At 40.3% G+C, this 13,587-nt stretch overlaps 1 protein-coding gene across 10 annotated transcripts in view; it reads left to right on the forward strand.

Annotated features, from left to right (window-relative positions):
• Nucleotides 1-13,587, forward strand: part of PLXNB2 (plexin B2) — a 262,497-nt gene that overhangs the window by 200,156 nt on the left and 48,754 nt on the right. For all 10 annotated transcript variants that reach the window (XM_051795629.1, XM_051795621.1, XM_051795630.1 and 7 more), the window contains 4 exons: nt 1,784-1,876; nt 4,569-4,650; nt 10,525-10,697; nt 12,094-12,242. In XM_051795629.1, coding sequence (XP_051651589.1) covers nt 1,784-1,876; nt 4,569-4,650; nt 10,525-10,697; nt 12,094-12,242 — 497 coding nt within the window. The remainder of the gene's footprint in view (nt 1-1,783; nt 1,877-4,568; nt 4,651-10,524; nt 10,698-12,093; nt 12,243-13,587) is intronic.

Consider the following 13,587-nt stretch of genomic DNA (forward strand, 5'->3'; position numbering starts at 1 on the left):
ACATGCTGTGATGCTCATGCACAAGGCATGGATGATAGGAGACAGTGTATTTAACCCCTGGAGCAGAAAAGAGGAACTGAGTAACCATTATTTTTTTGCCATGTGCTTCAAGATTCAGACAGCTCTGATCAAAAACAGGGAGTAGTTCTTTACATCAGCAATGAATTTCTCATGAAGTCCAGCAAGACCACTGACAAGGTTCTGCACCTGGGTCAGGGTAATTCCCAATATCAGTACAGACTGGGGGTTAAATGGATTCAGAGTAGCCTTGTGGAGAAGGACGTGGGAATGAAACATTAGACATGAGCTGGCAATGTGCACTTGCAGCCCAAAAAAAGCCAATCATATCCTGGGCTGCATCAAAAGAAGTGTGACCAGCAGGTCAAGAGAGGTATTTATCTTCCTCCTACCCACTCTCCTGAAACTCCAGCTCTGGGGTCCCCAGTACAAGAAAGACATGGACCTGTTGCAGCAAGTCCAAAGGAGAGACATGGAAATGATCAGAGTGCTGGGTGAGAGCTAGTGTGCTTATCCTATGAAGAAAAGCTGATAGAGTTGAGGTGATTCAGCCTGGACAAAAGAAGGCTCCAGAGAGACACTTGTGGACTTTCAATATATAAAGGGGGCTTATAAGAAAGATGAAGAGAGACTTTTTACCAGGGCCTGTAGGAAAAGAGAAAGGGGTAACATTTTTAAAACTGAAAGAGTGTAGGGTTAGATAGGATATAAGGAAGAAATCTTTTACAAGGAGGGTGATGAGTGACTGGAACAGGTTGTCCAAGAAAGCTGTGGGTACCCCACCCCTAGAAGTGTTCAAGACCAGGTTGGATGGGGCTTTCAGCAACCTGGTCCAGGGAAAGATGTCCCCGCCTATGTCAGGGATGTTGGACTAGATGATCTTTAAGGGTCCCAACCCAAATGATTCTATGATTTTGTAAAGGTGAAGGTTATCTTGTCCCCCAGTGGGATCTGATTTCATAAGTCTTTACCAACAATACTGTCTGAAAATATCCTTGCTACTCATTTTTTTCTAAGATTCTTCTGGCAAAGCTGTTTGCACAGCTATCCTGTGGGCAGGAAAATGATCCAGCACAGAATCAGTGTTGTGGGGTGATGTGTTTGGTTTTTAACTAGCTCGGTTCCTTGACTGAATCACAGAACAGCCAAGCTGAGAGTTTTGCTGGTGCAGTGAAGGTCAGTATGTGCTTCAGCCTTAAGACAGTAATTTATGGATTTAGGATCTAAGGACAAGAGAGGGAAAGACAGTGTCTAGGAGGCAGGAATACCCTTAAACTGGTGCTGCCATCAAAGACTTTCCTGTGAAAATACATTGGGAGTCATAGTAAAGCAGGAGAAAGCCAGAAAGAGCTGAGAGATGTTCATTCCTGTTTCCCATGCAGTTCTTGCATTGCTGCTTTGCCCAGAATCCCTACAGAGCAGAACTCACACAGCTCTGTTAATAACACATCTGATGTGGGAAGCCATCCAGTGTTTACATATCCTAGCTTTTTCTTATTGCTCTCTAAAATGGAGTGCTACGTATGATCTTACTTTTCTTGAACTGCATGTTGTGTCCACCCTGAATGAATGCTGGTGGAGTGCATCAAAGTACCAGATTGCTCTGACTCAGTATTTCACTAGCACTGCTTTAGATGACTGTAACTGGTTAGCTTACTGCATTTGGTCTTAATTACTTCCATAGCTGAACAGGATATTGCCTGGTGATGTTTACTATGCTTGGTGATGCTATACAAATTCTAAACTGAACTTTTCTCTTCCATAGGGTAAAAAATTTGTGGTTGGAAACAGCCAATTTGAATTCGAAGCTCCTGTTGATGAATCAGATAATGGAAATTTTTCATTCATGACTAAAGAGGTAAATGCAAAAATATGATTCACCTACCAAATATACTCAGTTCTTCTTCTAAACTGTTCTAGTAGCCACGTGTGTCCAAAATTATCCAAGTAATATGGGTTTCCCTTAGAAAAGAAAGCCACCTCTGGTAGAGATTCTCCTTTGGCAGTAGTAGTCAAAGGCAACAGCTGTAGCCCAGAGTTCCTGGGGTCTCCCATCAAAACCCTCAATCTTTCTCCTTCATTTCTCTACGTATGCAATCCATGGATTTATGGAACTGTCCCTGGAGGAATTTGAGACCATTACTGTTTTATTCTTCACATTTTATGCAATCTGGTAAAATCATTGAGGCCTCACCTTGAATATTGTGTTCAGTTTTGGTCACTGCAATATAAGAAAGATAATAAGCTATTAGAGAGTGTCCAAAGGAGGGCAATGAAGATGGTGAAGGGCCTTGAGGGGAAACTGTATGAGGAATGGCTGAGTGCACTTGGTCTGTTCAACCTGGAGAAGAGGAGACTGAGGGGAGATCTCGTTGCAGTTACAACTTCCTTATGAGGGGAAGAGGAGGGACAGGCACTGCTTTCTTTTCTGTGTTGACCTATGACAGGACCTGAGGGAATGGCCTGAAGTTGTGTCAGGGGTGGTTTAGGTTGGATATTAGAAAAAGGTTCTTCTCCCAGAGGGTAGTTGGAACAGGCTCCCCAGAGAAGTGGTCACAGCACCAAGCCTGGCAGAGTTCAAGAAGCATTCGGATGATACTTTCAGGCACATGTTATGACTCTTGAGGATGATCCTGTGCAGGGATAGGAGTTGGACTTGATGATCCTTTTGGGTCCCTTCCAACTTAGCATATTCTGTAATTCTGTGAAAATACAAGAATTTCAGTGCTCTCTCTCTCCACATCCCAATTCATTATCTTTCCCATTTTGCATCTGTAAAAATGGGAGTGGTAAGAATGGTAATAGCATGCTGTTGTTTGGCTACTTAGTAGTGTTATGATTTGGTTATTAAAATTATTAGAGAGATGCCTCTGCCTGAATTAAGATGCAAAGGAGACCATGTCCCCAAATCAGTACTATGGATTTTTATTTAGTAGTAAATGTTAGGCAGAGAGAGATACAAAGAAAGAGGGAAAAGGGAAGGTTCAACAGGAGAGAAAGAGAGTGACAGAGAGACAGATTAAGTAGAAAAAATATCACCACTCTGTGGACTCCAATGGCATCCCGTTCTTCCTCTTGTGGTCTTTTCAGTGGTGAGAGTCCCAGTCTTGTCAAAGTGATGTTTGCAGTCTGAATCTGTCACAGGAAGCCCAGGGCAGTGAGGGATCCCTGGGGGGGGGGGTGGTTCTTATGCTTAGGCTAGGTAGAAATGCCCCCAGTACCTCCCCTGGCATGGGAAATTTACAGAGGATGATATAATACTGGATCACATGACATTTCATGAGTCTTTTACACCTTGTAAGATGTTACAGTTGCCTGTTACATCAGCGCGGTTGAGTCAATTATGGCCCATCAGCAGAGATAAATACCTTGAGGCTTCACATGAATGTTTCGTACTTCCCAGAGGGGAGTTACCACATCTGAGTCATTTGTGTAAGGACAAAGAAACACTACCCCACCTCAGAGGATTTACCTCTTTCCTTATCTTGTTCAATGCCCAGCTTGTAGCCTGAGGTGGTGGGTGTGCCCAGGCTCAGAAGGCTTGCACCTTGATTGCTTGAACCATTAGCATTCCAGTCTCTCACACTTGTGGATACTTGTTTTTTTCCTGAGATAATTGGACAATAGTATCACCTTTATCTTATCTCAACTTCCAGTCACAGTCCAAATTAGTAGGCATATTTGGGTAGGCGGGGGCTTTGGTGAGCAGTTGCTTCTTTGCACAGTTTGCTACAGTGGACAAGTCTTTCAGTGATTTTAATGATGTTTAAACCACTAATGATTTCAGTCTCTCACAAGTAGTTATGCTTCTTTCACTCTGGTTTATTTTACTGAGAAAGGATATAGTATTTTAAAAATAGTCTATTTTCTAAGCTCAAAGTTTGACTCACAAATGTAATGCTGACTTTAAACTTTATGTCTTATGAGTTCACTAACAGTAGTTTTGAGAACTGATGAACATTCATGTGTCATTTGTGCCTAGCACAAAGCATTTGCTTTATAAAGCCTCTGAATTTTTCTTTGCTCTTTTTCCTTCCCAGTAGTTGTTACTGCTGCTGTCTTTCAACATGAGCAGAAGCTCATGTCTTGGAGCACGTGAACCTTGTGATTTGGCTGTAAAATGAGGAGGTTGCACTGCAAAAGATGTGAGAGATTTCCTCTCCATGTGGTGCGAGTCTGCTGTGCCCACAAAAGTAATGGGGCCAGATGGTGTGGGAAGGGAGAACTCAGCAGGGTCAGCAGCTATACTTACTGCATCTGAGCAGTACTTTTGCTGCTTTGATACTTATAACCAAGTGTAAATTAAATTAATGATAAGCGAGTATTCAGATATTGCTGTCCCTTGGTACTTGAAAATTCTGATTGTGAAGGATTAGGTTCATTAAAACATTTTTCTATAAATGTATTTGGCCAAGATGAAGAAAAGGCCATAAGGCTTGAGAGAATTTCTAAAACCTTCACAGCTCTGATTATTGAGAATCATAGAAAATGCATGAGATCAACCTTGCCAAATGAAGGTATAAATATCTCTATTTTGTCATCTTTTCCAGTTCTCCTATAGTGCAAATGAGACTCTACAACTTAACTTATCCATAAGAACAGATAAGGTGAAGATTGACAGCAAACTGATGGGTAAGTATGAAATATGGGATTAAAGGGAGGTTAATTACAGTAAACAGAAATCTATTCCTTCATAATTTGGAGTCATGAATAAGAATGTTTGTAGGTTTTACTTGTGTGGTTAAAACAAATCTGACAGATCAAAAGTGATTAATACTAAAGTAATGCATCAAACATCAGTGTTGTCAGCAAGTTTGCTGATGACACCAAGCTGTGTGGTGCAGTTGACACACTGGAGGGAAGGGATGCCATCCAGAGGGACCTCGACAGGCTGAAGAGATAGGCCCTTGTGAACCTCATGAAGTTCAACAAGGCCAAGTGTAAGGTCCTGCACATGGGTTTGGAGAATCCCAGCCACAAATACAGCTGGGATATGAAGGGATTGAGAGCAGTCCTGCAGAGAAGGACTTGGGTGTGAAAAGCTGGACATGACCCAACAATGTGCATTTGCAGCCCAGAAAGCCAATCATATTCTGGGCTGGATCAAAAGAAATGTGACCAGCAGGTCAAGGGAATTATTCTCTCCTCTGCTCCGCTCTCATGAGATCCCACCTGGAATAGGGCATCCAGCTCTTGACCCACAATATAAGAAGGACGTGGACGTGTTGGAATTAATACAGAGGAGAGAAGGCCACAGAGATGATCAGAGAGCTGGAGCACCTTTCCCATGAGAAAAGGCTGAAAAAATTGGGGTCGTTCAGCCTGGAAAAGAGAAGGCTCTGGGGAGACTTTATTGCAACCTTTCAGTACTTAAAAGGGGTTTATAAAAAGGATGGGGACAAACTCTTTGCAGGGATTGTTGCAATAGGACAAAGGGTAATGGTTTTACACTGAAAGAAGGTAGATTTAAATTAGATATAAGGAAGAAGGTTTTTACAGTGAGAGTAGTGAAACACTGGCACAAGTTGCTGTGCTGGTTTCAACTGAGATAGAGTTAGTTTTCTTCACAGTGGCTAGTATGGCATTATGTTTTGGATACCAGAAAAGTGATAGATGCCTCATACCTGGAAACACTGGAAGTTAGGCTGAACCGGGCTCTGAGTAGAATCATAGAATCACAGAATATATTGAGTTGGAAGGGACCCACAAAGATCATCGAGTCTGGCTCCTGGCTGTACACAGGACAATCTCAAAAAAGCATTTGATCTAGTTGAAGATGTCCCTACTCGTTGCAGGGATTTAAATAGATGACCTTTAAAGCTCTCTTCCAACCCAAATTCTTCTATGATTCTACAATTCTATGATTCTATGAATTTTGAGATTGCTTTTGCTCTGAAGGGCAGTGCTAATAACAAAGCTTCACAGTTCAAACTTACTTAAATAGTTTGATTACTATTTTTTTCAATTACCATTTCCCTTTCTCAAGGCACTTACCTCATAAAATAGGGATCATTTTCACTGCTGCTTATATGGACTTCACCTGAAAGTGAAAAACTGAAATCTCAACTTTTAGCTGTGTCTCAGCTTAGACAGGTTCTGCAGTCTCTATGTCTGCTGGCAATACACAGAAACATTGTGTGCTTTCAGCTCATTATTTTATTCATTTATTTATATGACAAAAAAAATTATAGCCTAATGACTGGATATCTGATAAAAATTTCTTTATGAATATAAATTTCTTTATTTCTTTCAACATACAACAATGAAGCAATTATGTCTGTGAGTCTAGTCCTGAGCTGAAGTAAGAAAGCTCCTTCAAAATCAGTGGAAGAAATCTAGGAGCTGAGACCTACCTTACTCTCCTTTGGACTGAAGTTTAAGGCAGAATATTGCAAAAACTATAAGGCAACACACTTGTTACTTGTGTGATCAGTCAACATCAGGAAAACTAATACTAGTACCCCAAGTAATTTCCTCTGCAGATTGAATCTTCAGACCCTATTTCTCCAGCTGTACAATATTTAAATTTATTCCCTTTCTTGTTGGCAGTATAGAACTACATTTTTAGAAGATTTTCCTTATGTCTCTGTGTGCAATGTTAAAAGCACTTAAAAGAGGGTCTGGCATGAATGTTACAGGGAGGTCATATTACAAACTCCCACTGTTTTAATTTCCATTCCAGAGGCTGTCATTTTTAAAGCTGCAAAATTTTGACCAAATATTCCCAGCATCTTTTTTTAAGTCTGGGAAAAACATAAAATCCCCCCAAAAGTAGTTAAATTATTAAGGAAATATTATCATTCAGATTGAAATATAGAACCCTTGCAAGAGGGGAATTGAAAAATTATCAGAAAATGTCTCTTCTTATTATAAAAGAGATTTTTTTTAAATCCAAATTCTCTCTGTCTTTTAGACTTTCTTGCAATATGAAATCCACAATGCAATGTGTTTTTATGCATCTTGAAAAGAATTGACTTTGGGTATATGGTTGCTGCTGAGAAGCACCTTTGAACCTGCCAGTGAAAGAACCCTTTCTTTGTACAACACTTAGTGAATACTAAGTTATGATAGCATTTTTACATCTCAAGCCATCAGGGGTTCTGAACAGTATGAAATCCAATATGTCCCTTTTATCCTTTGTCCTTTTTATCAATGATATCACAGCTGGTATCTCAAGGTGATGGATAAGAGTCTGAATCTAATGAGTGGCCTGCTGCTGGTACATTTAATGAGCTATTCAGTGAACAGGGGGAGTGGTTAATACTTTAAGGCCATGGCTTTCTCCATTGCATTTATGCAACTGGATGTGAGGGATGTCATAACATTGCAGTGCTGACATTGTTTACTGAGGGATGTGTTAAGAATCCCTGTCCAGCCAACGAAGGATAACAAAGTAAATATATTCCCATGCTGTACCTGGTGGCCATGTGGCGGTGTGGGTGAGAAGTGCTGGGTTTAGGAAGTCAAGGGGAAGATTTGTTTGACAATATTACCTTTTCAAGTGTCTGTGCAGTAGCAACCTTTCAGAGAGCTGGAATAAGAAAGGAATCTGGTTCCCACAAAAGAAATTCACAGCACAGATGTGAGGAGACTTTTCCTTGCCACTGTCCACATTGTCTCTTCTGCTTATAAAAGCAAACAGCAACATACCAGGGCTGTCATACTGGTGCTTTTCCACAGCACTACCTTTACATCCAACATACAGAGTGGATAACTGACAAACTGTTGGAAATATTGTTTGTTGTTCAGTGACATATCAATGTGCTCAGTCTATGAAGCAAATTATGCTACTCCTGCTTTGTGCAATTCCTTGGAAATTCAAGATAGAGATTGAATCAAATGTATGCTCTTTCATTTTTCATTGTTACAAATAGCAAAGTCCTTTAGTTTTGCATACACCTCCAATGACTCTCAACTGTATTTGTGCTGGTAAAGTTACTTGAAATCAAGTGGATATGCTGATTAGAGGTAGAAAGGGTTAAAACCAGGCTTTATCATTGCATCAACTCTTCAGCGTAAGGGAAAGAATAAAAACCTGTTATTATATTAAAGACTGGTTGTGAAACAGAATGCTGAGGGTTTAAAATACATAGCGTTTAGAGAAAAACTGTCTGTATGAGATTACATGCTCTCCTGCAAGTGGCAGAGAGACAGTAGCCAAGATCTGGGCATCTGCAATATTGTTCATGCCTCGCAGGGGAATGAGGCCACTGCTGAAAAAATAGCATTCTAATTTTACTTTTTCATTTCAGTAGAAATCTGACATGGTAGTCTCCTGGAATTAGATTTTAAAAGCTACTGCTATTGCTGTTATCTAGGAAGGTATCAAGTGCATTGAAAATGTTAGTGACTGGAAGGTGGCTTTGCCAGTCTCCCTTCTAGCATTCTGCTCCTCTGAGAACAAAAACTTTCTTTAAATAGACATTTATAATGGCCTTTACCATATGCAATCTCAAAGGGAATTACCCTTGTCCACGTCTGTTTACTTTCCTTTATTTCCTGCATCTTCAAGGATGAACCTCCTTTGAAAAACAACCAGTGTCACTAAGGTTTCGTCAGACATAATGAGCACATAAACCAGCTCATCACTACTGGAAAGGGGAGATGTTGAGTTTCTGTCTTGTACCCCCCTGTGCTGTTTTCAGCTGGCATAGTTAGTGTTCTTCACAGTGGCCAGTACGGGGCTGTTTTGGATTTGTACTGAACACAGTACATGATATGTACACAACTATGATGACATAGAGATGTTTTTGTTGTTGCTGACCAGTGCTTACACAAAACCAAGGCATTTTTTGCTTTCATGCTGCCACACTGGCAAGGAAGTTGGGGGTGTGTGGGAGGTTGGGAGGAGACACAAGTGGAACAGGTGACCCAAACTGACCAAAGGGATATTCCATACTGTATGGCATCACGCTCAATATATAAAGCTGGGGGGAAGGAGGAAGGGTAGGACATTTGAAGTGATGGTATTCGTCTTTCTCTTCTGGTGACTGTTACATGAGATGGGATCCTGCTCTCTTGGGGATGGCTGAACACTTGCCTGTCCATGAGAAGCAGTGAATTAATTCTTTGTTTTTCTTTGCTTGTGTGTGTGGCTTTTTCTTTCCCTATTGAACTGTCTTTATCTCAACCCACAAATTTTCTACCTTTTACCCTTCCAATTCTTTCCCCAATCCCGTTGTTGGGGGAGTGAGCAAGTGGCTGCATGGTACTTGTTTGCCAGCTGCAGTTAAACTACGACAGTGCCATTCCCATCTGTAAGCACATTTAACTCTTGAAAGAGCACAGGAGGAAACTTAGATATATCCTGCTGTTCTGGTAAGTTAAGTTGATTTAGAAGACTCAACAAGTGCCAGAGCCTCAGTAGCAGAGGGTGAGAGGCTGTGTGGCCAGAAAAGCAGAGCAGCAAAGAGTAGAGAGAAGCAAGGAAAAAAGGAGCAGAAAAACCAAAAAAGAAGTTTTCCTCTTTACAATATTCATCTCGCTTTTCCAGGGAAGACAGCACTCACACACTGGGTAGTCTGTGCAACTTGCACACTTCCCCTAGAGAAATGTGTGGCATCTTTTCAGTCCATTTTCTTCTGCACTAGTTCTCAAGTGCATCTCCGTATGTTTTTTTGCAAACCCAGGCTCTCCGTATGGTGCTGAACCACCCAGCTATGTCTCAAGGCTTTGCATCTATTTGGGAAAATTAGTTTTATTCAATGACTGCTTCATGCTAGAGATTGATGGGGGCCAAAACAAGCTTAGTGTCTGGGAGAGTTGGTGAGTCGTTCATCAGTAAGAGAGGCATGACTGTCAGACATGATTTCTTGGCTCAGAAAAGCTAAAACTAAACCCCACTACAGAAGGAATAAGGCATACATCAGGATGACATTTCAAGACAAAAGGGAAAACAAAAGCAAGAAAATAGAGAAGAATGGAGAAATGAAGAGTATTAACTTGAACAAAGGATAACATTTCATTTAGTGTTAACATTCTGTTTAGTTCAGGTCCTAGTGATGATTATGGAAAGTCCCAAATGTCCTTGAAACAGCCTACAAAGGCAGGTCTCTTCTTTTAAATCTGCAACTGGCAGAGGTCCCATGCCACCTGATGTCTGTCCCTACTGACACCCATGCAGAGTCTAGACCCTTCCACATCTGACTAGTGGTGCTCCAGGAGGATCTGATTTTTGAACTAATCTTTGAACAGTTGTATGAGTTATTGACATTAGTCAAAGTAAGGACTTTGTACTTGAATGTTTTGACAGTGCCTGAGTGATAAAAATATATTTGGGTTCTACTTGATAGTTTATTCATAATCTGCACATGGATAGATTTCATGTTTTTCCATAGATGGAAAAATTATGTTCTCTCAACATGATTCAGGGTTAAGGACAAAATATGCATATCACTCATGACTCCACTGAACTTTGTGCACGGAGTTAGTTTTCCTTCTTAAAGCACACTGAGTATCCTTAAAACAGTGGGAAATGTCTAAGTGCATTTATCGTTCATCTTTCAGTGACTCTGTACAACTGCTCTTATGGACGAAGCGACTGCAGCTTGTGCCTCGCTGCCCACCATGACTATAGGTGTGTCTGGTGTGAAGAAGAGGGGAAGCCCAGCAAGTGTGTTTATGAAAAACTCTGTCATGCTCCTCCCACCAACACATGTCCTCCTCCAGAAATCACTCGCGTAAGATTGCTTTTTTTCTCTCCCTACCGGGAATATTTTTCGGGAGAAAGCATCCAAGCAAGCTCATACTGAAAGGCAGGGTTTTTTCTAGCCTCTGAAATAGCTGAAAGGAAATAATGTCAATAGTGATGTGTGCGAGAGATTTGTAAAGACTCAAAATAAGAGACTGAATGGAGTCTTTGAGACTCCTTGTTTTTCAAGCCTTGTCCTCACTGTGCCAGAAGCCAGGCTAGCAGTGTACACTTAAAATGTGGCACTTGATTCTCAGGAATTAGCATAAGTTTTTTCTCCCCCAAAGTCCTTTATACCTGCAATAAGTCTGTAAGAGAGGTTTACTGCTCCTGCAACTACAGACACTTAACAGGCTCATTTACAGGCTTCAAGCTAGACTTTAAAATAGTATTTAATAAGGGAGCAGGTTGTTTCTGTATCACAGTGTTTTCCAGGTGTCAGTGATATCTTCCAGTCCACATCAGAATCAAACCCAAGACTGTAGGATTTGAGAAGTCAGACAGGTCAAATGTGCGCCCCTGACTTAATCTGCAATTGGAGCATTCACCCAGGGTGAGGGAAGAGTGTTGTCCACCTTGGCTGACCAGCAGCCAGAGGCAGCCATGTCTCATGCTCAGACTTGCTTAGACGTAAGAAACTGATTTTGATGGACCAGATGTTAAAGTGCAACCTCCCTCTTCTTGATGGTATACTGGCAGCCCTCCAAAGGTGGAGACCCAAAAAGGTCCTGCTGGAGGTGCTCCAAGTATTACATATGAAAGCAGGTTAGTCTCCCAACAAACATTCTGATTTCAAGTGCCTGTTTGGACCATATTTCAGTCTGAGGAGTCCACTGCAACTGCAGAATCGTGTCTGTCCTCATTTTATTTGCAAATTACTCAGTTAGCATCAGCCCATGTACTGCAGCACTCTACCATGAGATGCAGTAAGGAAGATCAGGGGAGGAACTTTTGAAGACACTATTTGGGGCAGCACTGTGTGTTAGGAAGTGAACCTAAAGGGAGAAAATAATGGCAAAAAAATGCTGGAAAAGCTCCATGGAAGGATTGTGAAAGGAACGCAATCCATTTGCTTTTCAAAATCATGGTGCTTTAGTGGAGGAAGCAAACTTAAATCAGAATAAACCAGAGGCAAGAGTTTTGTACAAAGCAGTCTGCCACAGGAGATGTGAAATCTGCAGCTGATGAATATGGGTTCCGAGCTAACCAGATGATTAATTAACCTAAAAAAGTTACATAGCGTGTTTTTGTGTGGGTCCTACAAGAAATATCTACATTTCAAGTGTGGGTAAGTTAAAGTAGTTTTAAATAATATGGAAGAGCAACATGGTCACTGCAGTATTTAATTTTGCTTTTTTTTTTAACTTTCCTTCATGCAAACACAGATTGAGCCAAAAACTGGACCACTAAGTGGTGGAATTCTTTTGACCATAATGGGATCTAATTTGGGAATAAAAGCAGAAGATGTAAAAAGTATAACGGTGGCAAACAAGGAATGTCTTTTCAAAGAGGAGTTCTACTCTGTTTCCACAAGGTAATTGATGGAAACTTTTCACAAGATTTTAGAAGAAAAAAGGAAGTTCTGGATGATCTTCTTGTGGTTTCAAAAGGTTACCAGTAGAAGAAAGAACTAGTGTAATATACCTGCAATATTTCATAGAAACGTATGAGTCTTTATTTAAAATTGTTATAGATTGTAATACAGCAACAAATTTACAATGGTGTAGTACCATCCTGCTTCTGATTGAATTTTTTTCCGTACTTGATTGAAAAGCTTTCATAAAGTATTACTGCAAATATATCAAGACTATTTATTTGTTTTTAAATTAAAGGCATTCTACCTGTACATCTATTCATTAAAAACTGCTAAATCTGAACCACAGTGAAGCCAAGCATACAAGATTTATGGCAAAGCAGGCAAAACAAGAGAAAACTTAAATCTTTCTGTTTTAGTCCAGCCACAAAGTTTCTTTCATAGGGACAAGGAGGGAACACAGAGCTTAGGTTTAGCTGTAGATGACTAATTTTCATCTCAGTGTCAACAAGTCCATGGATGTTGAATTGCCCAAGCAGGTTGGTAGATGTTTTGCAGATTGCTTGTCACACTCTTAAGCCGTGCCAAAAATTAAAACAGAGTGCCTAAATTCTTCTAGGTGGATGTCTAGGTGTTTGCTACAGATTATATCAAGCACCTAATTTCAAGAAGGAAATACCCTTTTGATATTAGCTGATGAAAAGCATAGCATGAAGGTTCAGTAGTAATATTAGGAGTAATGATACACTTTAGGCAGTGGGATTTTTCTTTCATTCACTTTTGATATTTAAAGCTTCAATTGAAACACTGGCTTTCTTTCCCTTTAATTAATTTAAAGTGTAACACAGTAACGTTTTGCTATTCTTGTGGCATGTTTTGAAAGGGATTTCAAAGATACCTAGCTGATTTTTCTTTAGCTTTTGAAAAATGGTTAACTTTAGTCAATTTGTGTATCAGTTATTTAGAAGCTTCTCAGGCCCCTAGGACTGAAGAATGTAAAGAATAGCTGTTTATTTCTTAGTACTTCCCATTTTATTGCCATCAATCCCACATTTACATGTACTTCACTATCCATAGAATTACAAACTTTCTTACAGTCATCTTTTCCCTTTCCTTATTTTCAGTGTTTGCAAAAACTGCACTGAATTGCAGCATAGTCTTACAAGAATTTCCTCAGCCTCTTGGCTTTTTCTAAAGCTTTTTGATATTTTTAAATACATGGAAAGGAGCCAAAACTGAGATGACTGGTTCCTTGTATCGTAGCAACATTACTGGTTTCCTAAGTTCTGGCAGTGTAGTAATGGGTGAGAACAAATGCAACTTGCATCATGTCATTTATCAACAA

This window comes from Manacus candei, unplaced genomic scaffold, assembly GCF_025592945.1.
Source record: "Manacus candei isolate 608988 ecotype Guabito, Panama unplaced genomic scaffold, ASM2559294v1 h1tg000043l, whole genome shotgun sequence".
Classification (NCBI taxonomy): domain Eukaryota; kingdom Metazoa; phylum Chordata; class Aves; order Passeriformes; family Pipridae; genus Manacus; species Manacus candei.